Source organism: Typopeltis vanoorti, chromosome 1 (assembly GCF_054136105.1).
Source record: "Typopeltis vanoorti isolate ZY-2024b chromosome 1, IOZ_Tvanoo_1.0, whole genome shotgun sequence".
Lineage (NCBI taxonomy): Eukaryota > Metazoa > Arthropoda > Arachnida > Uropygi > Thelyphonidae > Typopeltis > Typopeltis vanoorti.
In genome coordinates, this window is record NC_143549.1 from 59,295,661 (window position 1) to 59,320,227 (window position 24,567).

At 36.5% G+C, this 24,567-nt stretch overlaps 1 protein-coding gene across 1 annotated transcript in view; it reads left to right on the top strand.

Moving 5' to 3' along the window:
• Window positions 1-24,567, top strand: part of LOC150110021 (ankyrin repeat and FYVE domain-containing protein 1) — a 532,825-nt gene that overhangs the window by 382,246 nt on the left and 126,012 nt on the right. Inside the window, 1 exon segment of the mRNA XM_090395273.1 lies at window positions 1,966-2,056. Within this exon segment, the coding sequence (XP_090251399.1) occupies window positions 1,966-2,056 (91 nt within the window).

The window sequence follows — 24,567 nt, forward strand, 5'->3', positions numbered from 1 at the left end:
CTTTGTTCCAGTCTCAGACCTCTTTTTCTAATCCATTTTCACTTTATTCCTAAGCTTTCTGTTTGCTGCGTTTGTGAGAATTTGTTTCAGATTTTCCCATTCCTCTTCTATGTCACTTGATTCATGTGTGGTTTCTGTTTTTAAGTTTGTGCATTTTTGATATTGTTTCTAACATGGGGATCCTGTAATGAAGAAATTTTGTAACTTGGTTGATGAGAATTTTCAATTTTATGTATTTTTAGCCACTTTGGTTTAAATCAACTTTTTGCTGATACCATGAGTTTAATTCAGATTTGCAGAGTTTAATTCAAAGCCTCGATATGTCTAAAATTATCTCTGCTAATTTAAAATTTGTGATAACATAGACAATTACTGATTTGCATCCTCTGTCTGACCAAGTGTATTTCCTTGCATTTAAACACCAAATTATTCTCATATTATTATAAATGATGAAATCGCACAGTCTGTGACCATTTTGATTACATGCATCTCTGCCAAATTTACCTGTTTGTTTTTGTATTTTTTGCTTCCTATTCTGGCATTTAAATCTCCTGCTAGTAGTAAATAGTCAGTTTTGTTTGTTTTATCTATGGCGTTCTGTAATTCTTTGTAAAATATATTACTGTCTTCTTCTGTTCCCTCTTCTGGTGCATATGCCAATTATTGTTATGTGGTCTCTTAATGCCTTGAGTCTAATTTCTATTAGTCTTCCATTCAAATAGTTATAATATATAATATTGTTCTTTAGAGATTTATGTACATAATCATTATACCTGCTTTTGCTCTTTCTTCTTTTTTTACCCCACTGTAGATGTATATAGTTGTTTCTTTTCTACCTTTTTGTTTTTTCTTCATTTCTGTTACTATACATATCTTTATTAGCTTGGTTTAGTTGTTTATCAAGTTCCTCTTCTTTGTATACAATGTATACAATTTTTTTATACAATGTATACTTTGTATACAATGAATAATATTGTTCTTTAGAGATTTATGTACATAATCATTATACCTGCTTTTGCTCTTTCTTCTTTTTTTACCCCACTGTAGATGTATATAGTTGTTTCTTTTCTACCTTTTTGTTTTTTCTTCATTTCTGTTACTATACATATCTTTATTAGCTTGGTTTAGTTGTTTATCAAGTTCCTCTTCTTTGTATACAATGTTTCTCACATTCTATGTTGCAATCATCATTATGTGTTCCTTTTTCCAATTCTGTTTACCTTTTCCTGGATTGTGGCCTTTTCCCTGATAATCCATCCTGCTTTTCTTTGGATGACACTTGAAAGTATATTGAATTTCTCAAGGTTAGGTTACTAATCTATTGCTGGGTAAATCCAGTGATAGAGCTGCTACCTAATGCCTCTGGATAGGCAGATCTAACAGTGTTTACTGTGTTAGGATGTTAGGGTTATACTACCCATACTTGGTTGCCAGTGCCTCGTTTGTACTTTTAGAACAGGATGGATCACGAGAAGGTGAGGTTGATATTTGAGTGGGAGAGGCTATGTACTGCACTTCACCCCTTCCACCCTCTAATTGACTTGAGGGTTGAAACTTTGAAGGATAGTAATTGTGGTCAGATAAGATGGTCAGTTATTATATGTAATATTTATGTGATTTATTTATTAATGCAAAATCATAGCAGTGCAGAAAATTAAAAAAATAATATTTTAAAAGAAAAGTAATCAAAAACCTCAGAATTGTTGACAGAATTAAGAAAGTGCAACAGAGACAAAGGGACTTTTAGCTAAAGAAAATCAATGAAGGGAGAATCTAAGTTAGAAATATCTAAGCACAGTGAATTGTGATGTGATAATTTCTTAACAATAAAGGAGTGAATTTCTTAAAGAAAAAAAGTATATTTTATTATAATGCATTCATGCTTTTCCTTATTTGAATATCACTTCAAATTTGAACCAACAATTTTAACAGTATTTTGATTTCTACATAAATTTTTTTCTTTAGCACTACATATTGCTTGTCAAAAAAGTAATGTAGCAACCTGCCGTACACTGTTAACGGAATCTCGAATTAATGCCGAAGCTGTAAACTTAAGGCAAGTAGCTATTTGTGTCACTTCCATGTTAGGTGTATGATAAAATCATGTCTTATTTAATGGTTTTAATTTTTGCTACTTTTGTAATACAGTGAATAGGGTGTCCATTAACATAATATCACTTACCATGACATCCCCATTACTGTGTTTTTCTTTTGGAACATACTAAAAAATCATGGAAAATTATGATTTTCATGGTTATATGCTTCATTTAGGCTTTTTTTTTTTTTCTTGCTTATGATTCGAATGAGTGAAATTTGATAATGCATATTATCAACAACTGTATATTTGAGGAGTGGAGCAAAGCACTGAACTTACAAGTTATCATACCATAAAAAAAATCCCTTGGTGTATTTTTTTTAAGGGTCAAAGCCAAAGGGATTGCTTAAAGGTCAAAGCTAAATAACTAAGTGGAGACCTTCACATTCCCTTTCAGGAATGTAGAGAACTGACTGGGGATTCTAAAATAATGTCCAATTCTCATCTTCACTAGTAGATATCCCATTATAATAAATTTAGTTTGATCCTTTATCCAAGTGTAAGCAAACAAAGTTGGCACCTGAAGTATCTTCAGGACTGAGGCAACTCATGGTAAAGGTGGACCAAGCTCTCATCACTCCTTGTCTTAGTATCTCCCATAATGCAAAGCACATCTCCTTGTGGACATGTATAATGCTATGCATTAAGGGAAGAGCTACTACCCAGACCAGTTTTGACCTTTATTGAAGTCTCGTCAGTGGGAGCCAGGCCCAGAGGTGGTGATACCAAGGTGGAAGCAATGGAGAAGTCATCTTTACCTATATGAGCTGCAAAAGGTATCTTACCTTATTATTAAGTTACTCTGGATTTAGAGAAAGATGTTGGAAGTTTTTTCCCACTAGGTTAGACTATAATAAATTTAGTTTAATCCTTTATCCAAGTGTAAGCAAACAAAGTTTGCACCTGAAGTATCTTCAGGACTGAAGCATGAGTGATGAGAGCTGGGTCCACCTTTACCATGAGTTGCCTCAGTCCTGAAGATACTTCAGGTGCAAACTTTAGGCATTTGATGGTCTAAAAATCCCAAGAATATGGAAGGTATATATTCTACCCACATAACTTGTTTGTCCAAGAGGTAATTATAAATAGGACTGCAAATAATCAAGGATCTTAACTCTAATATAACAAAAGTTTGGTTTCTTTTTAGACAGGGTGTATATATAACTATCTTCACAGTTCTTCTCAGCTGTAGAGTTAGCCTCTACAACCTGATAAAATTTATAAATTTTATGAAGTTTATAAAGGCATTTTAAAAAAGGAACAGAATCAAATATATTCTGTTCATTTGATTACAAGGCATGGGGAGGCAGCATTAACAAATGAAGCTTCACTGAAAAGCATGTGAAATTTTGAAGAACATGCTGCCCAAGATACTTGTCAAATGTTTCAAAACTTATGGAAAAAGATATTCAAAAGAACTGGTAAAGAATGAACAGAAGCTGTCAAGACAGAAAGCATCAGAAGATTATCTAGCGGTGATGGGGATTGAATGCTTGGAGAATGATTGAGTAATATCCGAAAGGCATTAGTGACTGAAATTTTTCAAGGTTGGTTTGTGAATTATTTTATTCCATTATTAGAGCAATATCTTCAGACTAAGAACTTTGCAAAGAAGACTCATTTGTTAATAAATACTATCTCGTTGTGATTTGATCAGTGGAATCAACATGTCATTACACACTTCAAGATGGAGTATTTGCACGTACTCAAACAATGATTTCTAGCAAATGGAGAATGCAAACCAACATTAAAAGGATTCTTGAAGAGTTATATCAAAGATGCTATAGACAATATTGGAGAAGTGTGGTAGAATGTGGTAGAATAATTTTCAGTGGTATGGAAAAATTTGTAGCTTCATGCATTATTTTGAAGGGTTCAAACTTATCAAAAAAAAAAAAACTGAGAAGTGGTAAAGGTAAAGTTTTAAAATCTCAGCCTTCAGCTAACATTGGAAGATGTGGAAGAACTTGTCCATTCTCATTTTAAAGAAAAAATCCTCAACATTGACGAAGAAGTTGCGTCAGAATGTATATACAGGGTGTTCGGGATAAATTTGACAGTTTCGTAAGGAAAAAGAAAATCTTCTTTGTATCTATTAAATTTAATGAATTGACAAAAAAACATTACAGGCAGAGTTAATTACAATACTATCAACAAGATTTACTCAAAATAACCACCATTAGCATCGATCACAGCTTCAATTCTGCTTCGGAACCTCGAACAAGCTGATGCTACAGTCTCCCTGGGAAGGGCCGCAAAAACTGTTTTAATTTTATCCATTAACTGGGCTTTTGTATTACTGGAAGTGCGATTGGTGTCTTTTTCAACTGCGCCCCATACAAAATAATCCATGGGGTTAAGGTCTGGGGAGTTTGGAGGCCAAACATTTGGACTGGTGAAGTCGTAGAAATTTTCAGACAACCATTTTTGACTTTTCCCAGAGGTGTGGCAAGGGGCCGAATCCTGCTGCCATACATACGGCCTACCATTGGCTACCCTTGTTATCCAGGGCTTGACTACAGTTAGCAACTCCACGAACAAAGCCCGAATTCCAATGCCAGGGTTCTTCAACACCTGTTCCTGCAGATTTGCGAGGAATTCTGCTGTACGAACGCAATCAGATCGTCTGCTAGGGATCTTTCTTCTTGCTACATCCTCGTAGTCACCATTGCAAGTCTCTAGTTCATGCCTGATTGTTTTTACTGTATTCAGGGAGCATTGGGCAGCAGTCGTAATATCCTTATTTTGATGGCGGGCACGAATCATCATGATACAAGTTATTCTCTTCCATGATTCAGGTGGGTTCCAGCTATCCATCCTTTCTGACATCTTGTATATGAATGAAGAAGGGTCCAAACTTTTAAATGAAGAGAAGTGTGTGTTAATACATGTAACTTACGGAAAAATATAATTAATTATAAATATGTCAAATTTATCCCGAACACCCTGTATATATAATGTTTTTCTGTCAGTTTTTTTCAAGTTATCTGAAACGTTTTGAAACTCAGGGGAGAACTGGTCTACCAGTCCAGAACTCGGGGGGGGGGGGGGGGGGGGGATAGATGGGAGTTTAACTAAATCGTACTTACAGGGTGCGAAATTTAAGGATGTAAGTGAGAGTATTAGAGCGCAAAAACAGAGAGTGAAAGAATTGATAATTGTGGCGGGTACTAATGAATTGAAAGGAGATAAATTTTTTATGAGAGAGGACTTGAAAGTATTGTTAAAGGTAGTGAAAGAAAAGAGTGACAGAGTTAGGATGGTGAGTCTGTTGCCGCAGTATGACAGAGAGAAGTTTAGAAGGAGGGCCATAATCGCGAATGACTTTATGCGCAGGTTATGCAGATGGTGTGGTGTGGAATGAGTTTGATGGGCAAAAGGATTTAATACAAGATGGATAGCCTGCATTTGAATGGATTTGGTGTGCAGAGACTGGAAAAAGTGTTGCTGAATGAAGTGAAAATGGATGTGCAGAACCAGGGAAACTAGAACTACCGGGGGGGGGGGGGGGGTTGGAGTGCATATGCAGACATCAGTGAGACAGTTGAGTGTAAGAATGTATATAATGTACCCGAGCCAGTACTAAGGACAAGAAATCGGAATGGGATAGTTAGAATAACGCATCAAGATAGGAGTGGGACAAAGGGACCTCTGCATTTCATGTATACTAATGCCAGGAGTATTAGGAACAAGAAGGAAGAATTTTTGGCCTTGATTGGCTCTTCCTGGTCACAGGTTATTGCCATTAGTGAAACATGGCTGACGGAAGATGATATAGTTAGTGGGATAGAATGTGTAGGTTATAGTATGTTTAGGAGGGACAGAGAGAATAAAATGGGGGGGGAGGAGTGTTATTGATGATAGCTGATGAACTGCAGCTGAGGAGAATTGAAGTTGTATTGCAGGATAGTGAAAAGAGCTCATTTGAGGCTATTTGGTGTAAGATTGATACTGGCAGAATAAAATATACAGTTGGGTGCTGCTATAGACCAGATGATGGAATAGATGGTGGAGATATTTTGCATAAACAAATTGATGAAATGAATGGAAGGAGGGTAACTATTATGAGGGATTTCAACTATGGTAACATTGATTGGAAGGAGGAGAGGACACATGTGAGGAAGGAAATGGATTTTATTCAAATATTAAGGGATAACTATGTGAGACAGCATGCAATTGAAAATACTAGGGGTTTGAGAGTGCTTGACCTGGTAATAGCATCGGAGAATTTGACTGTAATGAATATGACCATGTTGCCACTTATTGGCAAGAGAGTGATCATAAGGTCTTGACCTGGGAGGTGGCTAAAGGTGTGGAAATTTCGATTAACAGTGTATGTGGAATTACCGTGCTGGCAAGTATGACAAGCTTAGGAGATTGCTTGGATCGGTGCCATGGCATGTAAAACTGCAAGGGCTGGATGTCGATAGAGCATGGGAAATGGTCAAGGAGCATTTACAGGAGGTTATGGCTGATTGTATACCTAGTGTCCGAATAGTAAAACAAGTAGGGGTTAAATGGATGAATAACACCATTAAGCTTGAGCTGCAAAAAAAGAAACAATTGTGGAGAGAATTTAAAGAGAAAGGTGACGTGCAGGCACATGAACGGTATAAAGCACAGTATGATAGATACTGTGAGAATGTCGTATAGTTGTGTGGACATGATGTTTAGGGCCTCCCTCGATGAGTCTAAGGACTCCCTGGAGTCGCCCGTAATAATAATATTTCATTTTAACATATACAGGGTGTTCGGGATAAATTTGACATATTTATAATTAATTATATTTTTCCGTAAGTTACATGTATTAACACACACTTCTCTTCATTTAAAAGTTTGGACCCTTCTTCATTCATATACAAGATGTCAGAAAGGATGGATAGCTGGAACCCACCTGAATCATGGAAGAGAATAACTTGTATCATGATGATTCGTGCCCGCCATCAAAATAAGGATATTACGACTGCTGCCCAATGCTCCCTGAATACAGTAAAAACAATCAGGCATGAACTAGAGACTTGCAATGGTGACTACGAGGATGTAGCAAGAAGAAAGATCCCTAGCAGACGATCTGATTGCGTTCGTACAGCAGAATTCCTCGCAAATCTGCAGGAACAGGTGTTGAAGAACCCTGGCATTGGAATTCGGGCTTTGTTCGTGGAGTTGCTAACTGTAGTCAAGCCCTGGATAACAAGGGTAGCCAATGGTAAGCCGTATGTATGGCAGCAGGATTCGGCCCCTTGCCACACCTCTGGGAAAAGTCAAAAATGGTTGTCTGAAAATTTCTACGACTTCACCAGTCCAAATGTTTGGCCTCCAAACTCCCCAGACCTTAACCCCATGGATTATTTTGTATGGGGCGCAGTTGAAAAAGACACCAATCGCACTTCCAGTAATACAAAAGCCCAGTTAATGGATAAAATTAAAACAGTTTTTGCGGCCCTTCCCAGGGAGACTGTAGCATCAGCTTGTTCGAGGTTCCGAAGCAGAAGTGAAGCTGTGATCGATGCTAATGGTGGTTATTTTGAGTAAATCTTGTTGATAGTATTGTAATTAACTCTGCCTGTAATGTTTTTTTGTCAATTCATTAAATTTAATAGATACAAAGAAGATTTTCTTTTTCCTTACGAAACTGTCAAATTTATCCCGAACACCCTGTATATCATGAAATAGTTAAGAGTCACAAAAGTGTCATTTTTACCTCTTCTTTATTAGAACCATCATTTGCAACATTCAGATAATTTTACTTAAAAAAAAAAAAAAATCGCCGATAGCAAAATTCTCTTGCCACAACATGTTTATGGTTGCAACTAATCATGAACATCTATTGTATATTAATAATAATAATAAAACCTCTTTCTATTAAGTGCAATGTTTAATTTCTATCCCATTGTTGGTTTTGTCTTTCATCCAACCTTATATTTGCTAGTTGTTGGTTGACCCCCATATTCAAATATAAAGAAAATTTTTATTATACTGCGCCACTCTATGGTTGAAATCACACAATTATTGTGAAGGAATCAAGCATCAAATAGCACAACAGCAACGTGAACTTACTACAGGCCGAAATTTTCTTACTTATACATAGGGTTTCCTGCAAGATTTGTATTTTAATGAGTGGTGCAATGAAACTGAAATTAGGCAAGCACAAGAATCAAGCTAAACAAGATATTTCATTCTCTCACAAAATTATTCTTACATAAGAAACAAGAATTCTATTAAGATCAATACAATTAGAAAATAATTTATACATTCAACAAAGTATTAAGATTCTACTCAGCTGAGTGCATCATTTACTGCTAGAACTTATATATATATATAAAGCTTTCACAATATTCATCCGTTAGGATTTCAACTTAGTTTCACTGCAAAACACTTAAAAATTAATTCTTTTTAGTCTCATAGAATAATCATAAACTTCAGTTTTATCAGTCACTTAGCTGGCATCATCAATATCTATCAGAGGATTAAAATAGTTTTTAAAAGGCTCAGTCTTGAATTTACATATACATTGTGAGACATTCAAACACATTCAAACACGAACTAATTCTTCAATGAATTTCTCACATTAGTTTCACAAGGAAATGTTTTATAATATCACTCATTCAAGCTGACTAGCTGGCTCCAGCAACACGAAATCAGACCAAGTTCTCCGGACACAAGCAACACTATCACATGTTAGCTATAGAATAGATATTCTTAACTGGTATGATCGTCATAGCTTGCACATTATGGAAAACTCTTACAACACTTCTAGGCTCTCGATAATCTTCCACTATAGGCAACACAAAACTTATAGTATCCCTGAGTTCAATAACTTATTTGTTAAGACTGGAAAATGTATTTTCTTGCTCGTAATGACTTGTCTTACGATAAATCTCGATCATATTATTATCCTTTCACTCAGGTAAATTCATTTATAAGGTGGCAGGAAACTATAAATAAATATGAGTTCGAAGTAAGATTCATTAAAATAGGAACAAGTGTCCAAATCTTTACGTCTACGATCCCAGGTTAGATCACATCTCACGATATTCTTACACTCTCTCCATTTTCCTTCTGGTTCCTTTCTCCTATATCTCATAAATCCTCTCTCTTTTTCCTGCCCAAACTTGTTTTTTCTCCGCTCTTTCAGTTTACAACGAAATTCCCATATGATCGTTGTACAGTTCCCAATGCTAAGGCACGCGCTATCTCAAAATAACTTAGTTTTCTGACAGCAGCTAATCAAATCACATTAGCAGAGTCCCTTAGAAATACCTTCACTTTCAGTAACAATAAATAAAACGCATATATTACAGTTCGCTTAGGATACATTTACAAGTTAATATAAAGAATTTATATAAGATAAATAACTAAAAAAATTACAATTATTATTTCTTCTTCTTGTTGAGAGGCTTATACGCTGGTTAGACATAATAACTAATATTTAAGGAATTGACAGCGTATACTGGAAATATAGATTAAATAAACTTTAATATACACTTTCCGATATTTCGGCGAACGTTACGTTGCCATCTTCTTGGGAACTTACTAAAAAGACACGTGCACACAAGTACTAATACAACAAATGAGACTGAGGCTAGGACGCTAGCGTTTTCCTAAAGTCCTGATGGTGCCCCCTGGTGGGCTATATTGGTAGTTCTTGGCCTTTGGGCTGAAGTTCTTTTGATAAAAGTTTCCCAAATTTGGGGCAGTTTCATGCATCCAAATTTGTTGAGGTTTGGCATGTTCCTAAGGGCCGAGGCTGATTCCATGAATAGTCTTTCATACTTGAACTTGCTGCGGTGTATTACTGTGGCTTTCTTCCATCTTATTCTGTGGCGAGTATCCAGAGCGTGGTCTGCAAGCCCAGAGTGGCTGTACTGGTGAAATCGGATGTAATCCTTGTGTTCTGAGATTCTGATATTTGCTGTCCTGCCTGTTTGGCCAAAGTAGGACAGTTTACAGCTGCAAGGGACCTGGTATACACCAGGTAGGTCTAGGGGAAGTGGTTGGTCTTTGGTGGAGCGGATAAGGGATGCCAGTTTTCTATGTGGTCTGTAACAAGTGGTCAAGTCATGTTTTTTTAAGATTTTATTGATTTTTTCTGAGGTGCCTCTGATGTAGGGAATAGTGATGGATTTAGAGTAATCTTTTTTGTGAGGGGGAGGGGGTGGTGGGTTGTGGATAACTGGGTTAAGTATTTTTTGGATTTTTTGGAGGGGGTAGCCGTTGGCTGAGAAAGTGTCACGGATGTGATTTAGTTCAGTGGTTAGGGCTTGATTATTAGAACAGATTATTTTTGCCCTGTTGAATAATGTTTTAATAACTCCATATTGTTGTGAGGGGGGGTGGTGGGATTGTTGGTGAATGTATCTGCCTGTATGGGTGGGTTTTCTATAAACTGAGAAAACCAAGGTTCCATCAGGTTGGCGGGTGACTAGTGTGTCTAGGAAGGGGAGGTTATTGTTTTCCTCTTTTTCCAGGGTGAATTTGATTCTAGGGTGTTGGTTGTTCAAGTGTGTTAGGAAGGAGAGGAGTGAATCCGGGCCATGTGGCCAAATAGCGAAAACATCATCAACATAGCGAAGCCATATGGTAGGTTTTTGTGGGGCTGAGTTTAAGGCTTTCTCTTCAAACATCTCCATGAAGAAGTTGGCCAAGGGTGGGGAAAGTGGTGAACCCATGGCTGTCCCCTCTATCTGTTTGTAGAATTTTTCCTGCCAAACGAAATAGCCTGAGTTCATTGTAAACTGAAATAGGGCTGAGATATCGGGAGGAAATTTAGCTTGGATTAGCTCTAAGGTTTCTTTGAGAGGGACATTCGTGAATAGGGAGGAGACATCAAAACTGACCATTATGTCATTGTGTTGGAGTGTAAGGTTTCCTATACTGGCTTTGAAGTGGGCTGAGTTTTTTATGTGTGATGGTGTATTGCCAGTATAGTGTGAGAGCGCTTTGGCTAAATGCTTGGCTAGTTTGTAAGTGGGGGAATCAATGCCATCCACTATGGGACGTAATGGCACATTTTCTTTGTGTATTTTTGGGAGCCCATATATGCGGGGGGGGGGGGGGTCTAGAGTTATAGGGTTTTAGTCTGTTAGTAATCTCCACAGGCCAAGAAGTGACCTTCTTAAGGAGCCTATGGAGTTTTCTAATTTGTGAGTTGGTGGGATTGTAATTAATGGGGAGGTAAGTGGAACGATCTAATAATAAAGCTTTGAGCTTACCTGTGTAATCTTTAAGATTAAGTACCACAGTGGCGTTTCCCTTATCCGCTTTGGTGATCACTATATTTTTGTTTCTTTTCAATTCTTGTAGTGCCTTGTATTCACTACTGGATATGTTGGATTTTGGAGGTTTTGCTTTGTTGAGAACACAGGCTACATCCAATCTGATATCGTTGGCGATGTGGTTGGGCAGCTGGCGAATCCCGCGTTCAATTTGAATCATTAATTCCTCGGCCGGTAATTTCCTAGGAGCAATGGCGAAGTTGTGACCACGTGACAGAGCGTGGAGTGCTTCTGGCTTTAAGGTAGCTGACGATAGGTTAACCACAGTGTTGGTTTGTAGTTTGGGCGCCGAGTTCTTTGTTAATTTATCAAACTTGTTGATATGTCGGCTTCGTACTCGTTCAAATTCTTTTTTAGCTGCCGTACACGAGATGTCATGTAGTACCGACCAAAGCTCGTGATTCAGCGTATGTGAAAGCTCGTTTTCCAGCGTTGTTATAGCGATGTTTATATCGGCTAGGGAACCGCGTGTAGCGGTAATTTGCTCCCGAAGTAATGCCTGGCTAGCGCGGTTGTAAAGCCGATATAAACATCGCTATAACAACGCTGGAAAACGAGCTTTCACATACGCTGAATCACGAGCTTTGGTCGGTACTACATGACATCTCGTGTACGGCAGCTAAAAAAGAATTTGAACGAGTACGAAGCCGACATATCAACAAGTTTGATAAATTAACAAAGAACTCGGCGCCCAAACTACAAACCAACACTGTGGTTAACCTATCGTCAGCTACCTTAAAGCCAGAAGCACTCCACGCTCTGTCACGTGGTCACAACTTCGCCATTGCTCCTAGGAAATTACCGGCCGAGGAATTAATGATTCAAATTGAACGCGGGATTCGCCAACTGCCCAACCACATCGCCAACGATATCAGATTGGATGTAGCCTGTGTTCTCAACAAAACAAAACCTCCAAAATCCAACATATCCAGTAGTGAATACAAGGCACTACAAGAATTGAAAAGAAACAAAAATATAGTGATCACCAAAGCGGATAAGGGAAACGCCACTGTGGTACTTAATCTTAAAGATTACACAGGTAAGCTCAAAGCTTTATTATTAGATCGTTCCACTTACCTCCCCATTAATTACAATCCCACCAACTCACAAATTAGAAAACTCCATAGGCTCCTTAAGAAGGTCACTTCTTGGCCTGTGGAGATTACTAACAGACTAAAACCCTATAACTCTAGACCCCCCCCCCCCGCATATATGGGCTCCCAAAAATACACAAAGAAAATGTGCCATTACGTCCCATAGTGGATGGCATTGATTCCCCCACTTACAAACTAGCCAAGCATTTAGCCAAAGCGCTCTCACACTATACTGGCAATACACCATCACACATAAAAAAACTCAGCCCACTTCAAAGCCAGTATAGGAAACCTTACACTCCAACACAATGACATAATGGTCAGTTTTGATGTCTCCTCCCTATTCACGAATGTCCCTCTCAAAGAAACCTTAGAGCTAATCCAAGCTAAATTTCCTCCCGATATCTCAGCCCTATTTCAGTTTACAATGAACTCAGGCTATTTCGTTTGGCAGGAAAAATTCTACAAACAGATAGAGGGGACAGCCATGGGTTCACCACTTTCCCCACCCTTGGCCAACTTCTTCATGGAGATGTTTGAAGAGAAAGCCTTAAACTCAGCCCCACAAAAACCTACCATATGGCTTCGCTATGTTGATGATGTTTTCGCTATTTGGCCACATGGCCCGGATTCACTCCTCTCCTTCCTAACACACTTGAACAACCAACACCCTAGAATCAAATTCACCCTGGAAAAAGAGGAAAACAATAACCTCCCCTTCCTAGACACACTAGTCACCCGCCAACCTGATGGAACCTTGGTTTTCTCAGTTTATAGAAAACCCACCCATACAGGCAGATACATTCACCAACAATCCCACCACCCCCCCTCACAACAATATGGAGTTATTAAAACATTATTCAACAGGGCAAAAATAATCTGTTCTAATAATCAAGCCCTAACCACTGAACTAAATCACATCCGTGACACTTTCTCAGCCAACGGCTACCCCCTCCAAAAAATCCAAAAAATACTTAACCCAGTTATCCACAACCCACCACCCCCTCCCCCTCACAAAAAAGATTAGTCTAAATCCATCACTATTCCCTACATCAGAGGCACCTCAGAAAAAATCAATAAAATCTTAAAAAAACATGACTTGACCACTTGTTACAGACCACATAGAAAACTGGCATCCCTTATCCGCTCCACCAAAGACCAACCACTTCCCCTAGACCTACCTGGTGTATACCAGGTCCCTTGCAGCTGTAAACTGTCCTACTTTGGCCAAACAGGCAGGACAGCAAATATCAGAATCTCAGAACACAAGGATTACATCCGATTTCACCAGTACAGCCACTCTGGGCTTGCAGACCACGCTCTGGATACTCGCCACAGAATAAGATGGAAGAAAGCCACAGTAATACACCGCAGCAAGTTCAAGTATGAAAGACTATTCATGGAATCAGCCTCGGCCCTTAGGAACATGCCAAACCTCAACAAATTTGGATGCATGAAACTGCCCCAAATTTGGGAAACTTTTATCAAAAGAACTTCAGCCCAAAGGCCAAGAACTACCAATATAGCCCACCAGGGGGCACCATCAGGACTTTAGGAAAACGCTAGCATCCTAGCCTCAGTCTCATTTGTTGTATTAGTACTTGTGTGCACGTGTCTTTTTAGTAAGTTCCCAAGAAGATGGCAACGTAACGTTCGCCGAAATATCGGAAAGTGTATATTAAAGTTTATTTAATCTATATTTCCAGTATACGCTGTCAATTCCTTAAATATTAGTTATTATAATTATTATTTCAATGAACAAAAAAACAATAAGTGTTTAAATTACAATTTACTTAGGAGCAAACTTAGCTCAGGAAATGCAATTCATGTCAAGTCATGAATGAAGTATTAATAATCATAAAATTCTTCATTCACAATTTAACACCATGATGTTGGCTTTTGTTAGAAAGACTTTTTTCTCCATTTCTAGATTTATTTGCAGTTACTAATATGCATTTGAGAAATTAATATCATCTAATTTCTAATATCCTCAGGTGTACAACACAGGATGTGATTAGTGCAGTGGTGTCTTGTACTTCAAACATTCCAGAGTTCAAACACTTGAGAACGCAAGAAATTTGATTCACAGTTCGAACTATTGTCCTGGAACGCAGAGTCATATAGCATTAGATAGTTTCATTAGATATGCTTCTCCCCTACTAATTTCCCTCACTCACTTCCCCGTGCCTGCACAGTGTGTGTCTGGCTCAGTCTGCTGTGCGTTGTCTCTTACTTGACACAGCCTAGTCATTGCGCAATACGTTTGTGTAGAGAATTTTTAACTGTTTTTGGCATTTCATTTTTTTTATTGCCTATAGTAACCACGAATGTAGAAAGAACAAATCCTAAAAGAAAAGTTGTAGTATCGACAATTGAGATGAAAAAATAAATTATCATGAAACACGAAAGCGGTACACGTTTGACAGATCTGGCGACGATGTTTAAAATGTCAAAGTCAGTGATAAGTAGCATTCTTAAGAATAAGGAAGCAGTGAAAGCAGCAGATGTGGCTTGTCATCTACTCTAAAGATGGATGAGAAGAATGTTGCCAGGAGATCGCAACCTTTAGGTGATTTAAGTACTACTATTAGGTTGCGTCCTGCAGTTTTTGTAACAGAACACGATGCATGACTGTTGTCACGGGTGGCTAGTTTTCTATATTTAGCCCTTTTGGGATCAGACTTAGCCCTTGTTAATGATTGATTTGCAAGTTGGTGTACTTCATTGTACACTGTAAATGAAACTGGAATTTGTCTCAAGCTATTTGAGACAAAATAAGTTGTTTTCTTTACTTAGACTTTCAAGACACAATTTTGAGAAAACCTTCACTTGAATATAACATGGAAATATTGAAGAATGGGGAATGAATTGCCAACATTCAGGACATTGTGAATGGAAGGTAGTCACCAAAGATGAAACATATGAGATTGTTCATTTTAATACATTATGGAGATAACTACCATGTTATAGTAATAACTTCATTTTAATTATAAAACAAAATAATCACTATTTTGTCCTTTGAGATTGTGACCTGAATTACCAAGTGGAGTAGTCACCTCAACACTATACCTACACGAAGAACTGGTTAAAAAGCCAAAATGTTGGGTGAATGGGAAAGGATTGTCAGAAGTGTTTGGGAGGGGAACAGTTTGCTTTAGGTCATTGCTTATGGCAGATACTTCTTCTCTTCCAGCTTACTAAGTGGATTTGGAAAAAAGTTATCTAGTCAAGATTGTAGGCATTAAACCCACTTCAAGGAATATAACTTCAATGATAGGGAATTTGGATTGTAGGAAATGAAGCTTCAAAGATAAGAAGCCAGAAAATGATTTTCGGAATTGAGGGGGGGGGGAGACAGCAGATATCTTTCTCTGATTCAAGAAAGTCTTAAATCAGAGAAAGATAGAAAAGGAAAAGATTCATGGTTAAGCATCCTCTGGTAGGGAATATTGAGTTGCACAAAAACACAAATACCATCCTTGTGTTCAAAAGAATCATATAAGATGTACCTTGGACAGTTAACATGGGCTGTGGTTGTTATGTTAGAGATTTGGGGTTTGGTCAAAAACTGAATCCGGTTTGGATGTCTTCATGGATGGCACACATCATTTAGATTGGTGTTTATACAATGACTGCTAGGGAAATGAAGGTGGAGGATTTTTTGTGTGTGTATGTGAAATTTGTTGAATTTTAAATTTTAGGGAGAAATTTTTTGGAGAAGGTTTTTTATTAAATTAAGGGGATAAAAATCCTTTATTTTACAGCCAGTATACGAAATTCTGAGATCGAAAGCTACGATCTAAGAGTTTCATGCTGAAGAACTATCGGCAAATCCAAGCGTAAGTGAACACCTAGTAGTACAACACCAAGGCAACTCGAAGGAAAGATGGAGCAAGCTCCCTTACTATCCTTGATATTTTCTCATAATGTAAAATACAGCTCCTAGGAGATGTAATACTACCTTACATTTTGAGGAGAGGTCACTACCCAGACCAGTTTCAACCTTTTTTGAGGTCTCATCAGTGAATAGGTAGACCTGGATGATATAAAAGTTTAATGATGATATCATATCAAAAGTGATATCAAAGTTTAATCTTCACTATACGAATGCCAGAAAGGTGTGCCATGGGAACACCTTTCTGGCATTCATATAGTGAAGGTATGCAAGTTCTTTTCACTTAAACTTTGATATCATCCAGGTCTACCTACTCACTGATGAGACCTCAAAAAAGGTTGAAACTGGTCTGGGTAGTGACCTCTCCTCATAATGTAAGGCAGTATTATATCTCCTAGGAGCTGTGTTTTACATTATGAGAAAATATCAAAAATAGTGAGGGAGCTTGCTCCACCTTGCTTTGAGTTGCCTTGGTGTTGTACTACCAGGTGTTCACTTACGCTTGGATTCGCCAATAGTTCTTCGGCATGAAACTCTTGGATCGTAGTTTTCGATCTCAGAGTTTCGCATACTGGCTGTAAAATAATAAGGGATTTTTATCCCCTTAATTTAATTAACTTTGTCAGAAAAAATAGCCGTTTGGCTTTTTAAGATTTTTTTTTATTTTAACCACAGTAACTATTTGTTTGCTGGAGACGAGAAAAAGAGCAGGGGGGAAATGTGTTGGGTAGAGAAATTCTTAGACATATCTTCAACAGAGACAGTTGTAAACAGAGAACATCCAGTCTCCATTCCATAACATGGTCTGAACAGTGGCACTTGCATACAGGGATTATATAATTAGAAATCTAGCTCTAGAGATCAAATATGAAACTTATTTCATGTCTAATAACAGAATACTGGTTTCACTGGACAATTAAATTCACCTGCTACCTAAAACATTCACAATTATCCATGCCTCCAGTGCAATTCAGAGCCACGGCCTGTTGGTTGATAAGCAGATATATATGCTACATGCTTAGGCTGTCAACCTGGCACTATAATAATGTCAGTGGACATTAGACTGAGCATAGTTAGGTTCAGTGATGTGCTGCTAAAGTTCTGTTTACCAGCTCGCACACTCAGCATGCAATTCCCTACCTCCCCTCCTTCCTCTTTCAGGAATTTCAAAAAAAAAAAAAAAAATTGCTTTGTGTTTAATTCATTTTACAGGTAACCCTCATATAATGCGGATATTAGGTTCCACAAAAATGCTGCATTATATAAATTACGTTTTGCAAGACTCAGATCACATAGAAAAAGTAGGATTAGGTTCCGAACTCCTTTTTTTTTTAACATTATATAAACGATGACGTATTCAACAAAAATATTTTATTTAATTCAGGTTATTCATGTAAGTTAAGAAAACATAAACTATGAAACAAAATACATAGTATAAAATTATAAAAAAATTATAAATTGTGCATAAACTTCATTGCATATAATACATAAATGTGTTTTAGGCAAAATAAAATAAAGTGTATATTTTAATCGTCATCACTCTCTTCAAAACTAACATTTCGTAGATGTTCTTTATTTATGAGTGGCCGGATGTCGTCATCACTTGAAATCTCTTGGACATCATTAGCATAATTCTCATTGCATACTTTGGCAAGGTCTTATTACTGACTTCTTGATAACTAAAGATGGTTTAGTTATCAAGAAGTCAGTAATAAGACTTTTCTGCAATTTTTTATTAAGTTCATAATATGGAGCTAAACAAATATCCAATTGTCTCGTGAATTTTCCAGAGCACTCCACCGAGAGATCATTATCCATAAAATAACTTTCTTGCCAAGTCCAATCCTTCTGCTAATTTCTTTAAACTGAATTCTTTAATGGATTCATCACAATCAGAATCTTCTGCAGAACTTTCTCCGCCATTTGGTTTGACGTCATCTATTAATTGTACCAGTTCCTCGTCATTTAAATCTATTTCCCCATCAATTAATTCACTATTGAAGAGATTGGAGCAATTATGAAGAAGTTCGCAAAGGTCGAGTCTCATGTGCTAATCGAAACCGTGGTATCTTCAATCGTGTTCAATTATTACCTTGGCAGTTTACGGTGGGTGGGTTTATCCCTATTAACAAACGCGTATACCACAAAAGTGCTCTAAGTGGCCATTACTATAAAAATATTTTTTTTACATAAAAAAAACTCGCCAAAAAATAAAGTGCTCAGCTTGAGATTAACACACTTATGATTTTTAATGCGCTTTCCTGGCAGAAAATGGAGACAATTTTCAACAATAAATTCTTTCTACGGTAAACAGTTGATGTACATGCGTGCTAAAGGTATTTCCCCAAATATAAATTCGCTACTTATAACTACATGCGCAATACGTGCAGACGCAAATATAATGAAGATAAAATTTGATTTTTGAGTCGCGCATTGAAAAATATATGAAAAGATAAAGGGTTACTACAGTTTGTAGACCGTCTTATATTGAAACCGCATTGTATAAGTACTATGTTCAACAAGAGTTACTACAATTTGTAGACCCCGTTATGTCGAAACCACGTTGTATAAGTACTGCATTATCAAGGATTACCTGCATTTTATTTTTATGTGATTCCTGTCCACAGAAAGTTTGTAAACCTATAGTGCATTAGTACTGTGTGAGTGGACTGAGGAATTTTTTTCTGTTTTTATCACTTTTATATATTTTTTGTAATTTTTACATATCTAGAATCCCTACTTTTTTAAAGCAGGGAACTATTTCAAGCTGCTTTGGGTCTCTAATAAGCATTGTGCAAGAGATTTTGAGTTAGAGGGTGAGAAATATAAAATGAGCAGAATGCCTTCAAGTATCTCAGCTCAGTAACAGGATACGTGCGGCAACTGTGAAGTGGACATAGCATTTTGAAGAAGACGGGCAGATAATAAAACCATGAACGATACTTTATGTGGTCATAAGTTCTCTCAAGGAAAACTAAGATAATCATCTGATACAACTAAGTTGTATCAGATGATTATCTTATATGGTTTTCCTCAGGGTATTTTTCCTGCCGTTTTGCCATCAAACACCTATTTTGCTAACCTTTGTTTTCATTCTGCTTAAGTGACCATACCACCTTATATTAGCCCTGCTCACATATTCTTAACTGACAGCTAAAGAAAACAGAAGTCATGGAGATGGATTTCTTCGGATGAAATGTTGAGAGCCACTGATATGAATCATCTGAGAAATGCATATATTCGGACAAAGATGGATATTGAAGACAAAGTTCAGAGAGGATGGAGGTATGTACTGTAAAATGGTATGAACCCAGAGAAAGAGAGTAGAATAATGCCATTGAGAATTATGAATTTGTCACTCCATTAAAGGAGAAAGAAAACACCAAGGGCCATGTTAAAAAAAACAATCATTGAGAGCACTAGGAAAAAAGTTTACAGAATTGGAAATATATTGTCTTCTTTGTCCATTGGAAGGATCAGAAAAATTGTCAAGAATGGAATATGAGAAGAGGCAGCTGATGACAAGAAGAAATGCATGCAAAAAATATTCATTCCAAATAGCATTTTTCGTTTGATGCTTTCACTGTGGCAGATCACTCTTGTTCATCATCTGAATGATGATTTCTCAGCCATGATTGGACGTATTGTGTAAATTCCCATGAAATCTAGCAAACCTATCAAATTAATTTTCATCTGGTCCTAAATATGTCATCAATTTTCTGATATGTACCCTCGAGAGGTGCTCAGTCTACTATGATGCGACTACATAATGTGACAGTTTTCCTCCAAATAAGTATTACTTGTTAGCACTTCAGTATTGTCATATCTAACATTTTGTTATTCTAAGCACTTCCGACTGAATCAGTCTACTTTGGTTTTCCTCAGGGTATTTTTCCTGCCGTCTTGCCATCAAACACCTATTTTGCTAACCTTTGTTTTCATTCTGCTTAAGTGACCATACCACCTTATATTAGCCCTGCTCACATATTCTTAAATGCTAACAATGTCAAGTTCCTTCCTGACATCTTCATTTTTAATGATTCTGCTATTAGTGTACTTTGTTCGCCCCTTAATTTTTCTAAGAACTCTCATATCTGTAATCTCTAATCTTTGATCAAGTGATTTATTTCTAACCCAACTCTGATCCATAACAGTCATTTGAACTCTGTCTTGTTTACTGCTAATTTAGTGTTTTGGCTAATTTCTCTCTTATTCTATATAAATTTATTCAGTTGGTTCCAGACCAATACCAGCTTTGCTAATTGTTTCCTCTATTTCCATATTTAATCTGTCATCCTCACTGAAAATTATTCCTGTATAGCTGAAGTGTGTTACTTATTATCTTGATTCTAAAGAATGTTGCTGAAGTGTTATATGTCCCTGCCTATTTTCATCATTTTGGTATTTTTATTGCTGATTTTCGTGACAAATCTGTTACAACTGTAATTCAGTTTAGAGAATCTTAGACTTGCACAGAATGTGTTTAGGAGTATAACTTCTGTACATAAAGCAAAGAAGCAAGTTTGACATCTCCAATTCTAATATCAGGCTTAATGCCATTTTCTTTCATAATGCAATCCATATAGATGAATAAGAGTGGAGATAATATTCATCCTTCCCTTACCTCTGATTTTACATCAAACCATCTTCTGATATTTCCTTAATTTCTAGCTACTGATTTGTATATTGCTCTGTATAATGTTCCTTTAACCCATATAATTATAGTATTTTGAAAAGCGTTTCTCTGGGCACTTTGTCATATTTTCATGATTTCTCAACTACTTATAAAGTTGTTGGATCCTACTTCTTCTTAATCTATACCTTAGATCCGACATGATTACTATTTCGATGTTCTTAACTAATTGATAGGTTGCAAGTTGATTTCTAATTCAAACATAAAGAAAATTTATATTTAAAGACTGCGCCACTCTATATCTGGATTAGTTCAAGAATTGAAGATAAATCAACCTTCAACTATTTCTCCTTAAAATATATACTGGCCGAGTATATTTGACTTACTTAATTTACCTGCTTTGGTTCGAATATTTTATGAATGGTGCAGTAAAAGAGATTCAGGCAAAATACAACTTTAGATTAACAAAACAAACATTTAATTTTAAAATCACAAATTTTACACTTAACTTCAAATCACTAATTAAGTTATTAGAAACACTTCAACCTTTCTGGCAATACAGTCATGCAAACTCAGACAATGGTAATTCTGCTATCTCTACTTTACAGTCTTCTCACAGTTCCTTAAGTTCCAAAATACAATAAAATCGCAGTAACATCGCTTTACAAGCAAACACTTTTAAATTTTCACTTCAGTTAATCTTCGCGATAGTTACTGTTAACATAAGGAAATTCTAGGATGAAACGCACACACTTCTCTGTATAGAATACTGAAGGTTGGAATAATCTTACCGATAATCCTTTCTCTTCCTTCCACTTATATGTAAACACCTTTTATAACTGTAAACACTTTTAACAATAAACCGCACTCGTTAAATAATTCTTCTAAGTAATAACTAAATTAATCATCGGTCACTATACACATAAATAATTGTTCTTGCATGAAGTACTACTGATCACTCATGAATCAAGGCAACACACAATAAGGTTCTGTGTGTCCTTGAAAGGTTGGCCCTGAAATTAAATCTCAATTCAAGTATTACTAGTCTATTTAGTAGTCACTCAGCTATCTTCCGTAGCTATAATTGTTATTCTACAACTTATTAGCTAACCGCCTCTCGACTAGTAGAATTTATTTAGCTGCTCGAGTGACTTGCCGACTCGCTTATTGCGATTACTGTGATTCCCGAATGCCCGATTCCAACCTAATGCCAATCTCTCTCTAATAAATCTTTAATGCTCTCCCCTCCTAATTCCTTAATTCTAGCGTTCGTCGCTTATATATCTGTTTTTCCGGCCTAAATTCTTCTCTTGATCTCTTTAACTAATTCCTTTTTAGTAAACTTTCAGCTTTCTCCCCACGTTCTGTTCCAAAAACGTGCTCGTTCACTTACATACGTTTCCATGACAACAAAACAAAATATAATAAAATTGAGGTATTGCATAACGCTAAACTTCTACAACCAGGAACAAAATAAGAATATTTAGATTTCAATTAATGCGCAGTTAAATTATCAAATACAAGTTCTTATAATATTAACATAGTAATAATTAAAATAGATTAATAATATTTAAGTCTTTTCATTATTAATACATATATCTTTGAATAATTAATTAAATATTAGACAAAATTAAAGTAGTTATATGAATATTAAATTCTGAAATAAGTTGTTTACATTAAATAATATTTACAAGTCTAGCCTCTGTGATGGAAGATCATGTTGGATTCTGAAGCAAATAATAATTACTCCAATTTCTATATAATCAAAATCCAACAAAGTGAAGATCTAATTTTGACAACCTCTATTTTTGGCCTGAACCCAACTTGTTCTTCTCCAAGTTTCTTTTCTAGTTTTTCTCAGCTTCTTTTCAATTATGCTTGCATCAATCTTACCTGGAACAGTTAGTAGATGAATGTTATATTTAATCTTTATCCCTTTTCTGAACAAATAGTATTCAAGGGGAAACTCACTCTGTAGAGTTTACTGCAGTTTAAAAAAAAAAAAAAAAAAAAAAAATGCAATGAACTTCTTGAAAGGATCGTTTCAAGAATTTAATTGCATTTTACATTTTTCTTAAAATATTATTGGCATAATCTCTGAAATCTCATTTCATTTAATTTTCAAATGCTTTGTTCAGAAGTATTAATGACATTGTACATTATTATTATTACTACTATAAAAAAAGAGACCTCCAGGGAATCAGGGACTCATCAAGGGAGGACCCATATCACTCACCACATGTCATACCTTCTCTTGAAGTTATTCACACCATTTCACTCGCAATCTCTAAAGGTAAACCATTCCAGTCATGCACTGGCTAATGAGAGAAAAATCTATCCTTTGCCTATTTCTTGCCTGCATTCATTCTCTACTTCCATGGATGCATGGTCTTTCTCATGGTCTTTCCCACCCTCCATAAAATAAAAAATTCCATCAACTGGTATCCTATATGAACTTTTCAAAAGTTTCTAGTTAGCTCTAAGGCCTAATAGATCTCTCATATCACCCTTTTTTCCTTCTGTCTGCTGTTGGCTGCAGTCCATAAATTCTCAGTCTCTCCACATAATGTATGAGGTCTAACAAAAAAAAAAATGAGACTGTGCCTGTATCTCTTTTTATTTAACAAATTAAAAAAATCAACTACGATTTCCTTCAAAATAGTTCCTTTCTGATGCTGCCAGTGTTCAAAAGCAATTCTGCAGATCATTTTCTGAAAGGCTATTGAGGATATCTATCATTTTTTTGCTTTCACTTCTTTACCCACAAAAAATGGGTTTCATTGAGCACGAGCTTAATCTTTGGGAAGAGGTAGAAGTTACAGTAAGCCAGGTCTGATGAGTAGGGTGGGTGGGTGCTCAAGCACAGTGATGTTGTGATTAGCTAAAAACTGCTACAGACAAAGCATTGTGGATTGGCGCATTGTCTTGGTGCAAAATCCAACCGTTTCTCCACAATTATGGTCATTTCCTTCTCACGCATTTGCACAATTTCATCAAGACTTCAAGGTAATACTGCTGATTTACTGTCTGGCCGCTGGGGAACCCTCTCTGCCATTACAATACCCTGAATATCGAAGAAAACAATCAACATTGCCTTGAACTTCAAACGACTCATGCGTGCTTTTTTGGTCTTGGCGATGTTGCTGACTTTCACTGTATTGATTGTCGCTTGGTTTCTGGATCATACACAAAAAGGTCAGAACACTGTGTTTAGGAGTATAACATCTGTACATATAGCAAAGAAGTAAGTTTGACATCTCCAATTCTAATATCAGGTTTAATGCTATTTTCTTTCATAATGCAATCCATATAGATGAATAAGAGTGGAGATAATATTCATCCTTCCCTTACCTCTAATTTTACATCAAATCATCTTCTGATATTTCCTTAATTTCTAGCTACTTATTTGTATATTGCTCTGTATAATGTTCCCTTTAACCCATATAATTATAGTATTTTGAAAAGCGTTTCTCTGGACACTTTGTCATATTTTCATGATTTCTCAACTACTTATAAAGTGAAGATCTAATTTTGAACAACCTCTTTTTGGCCTGAACCCAACTTGCTTCAAGTTT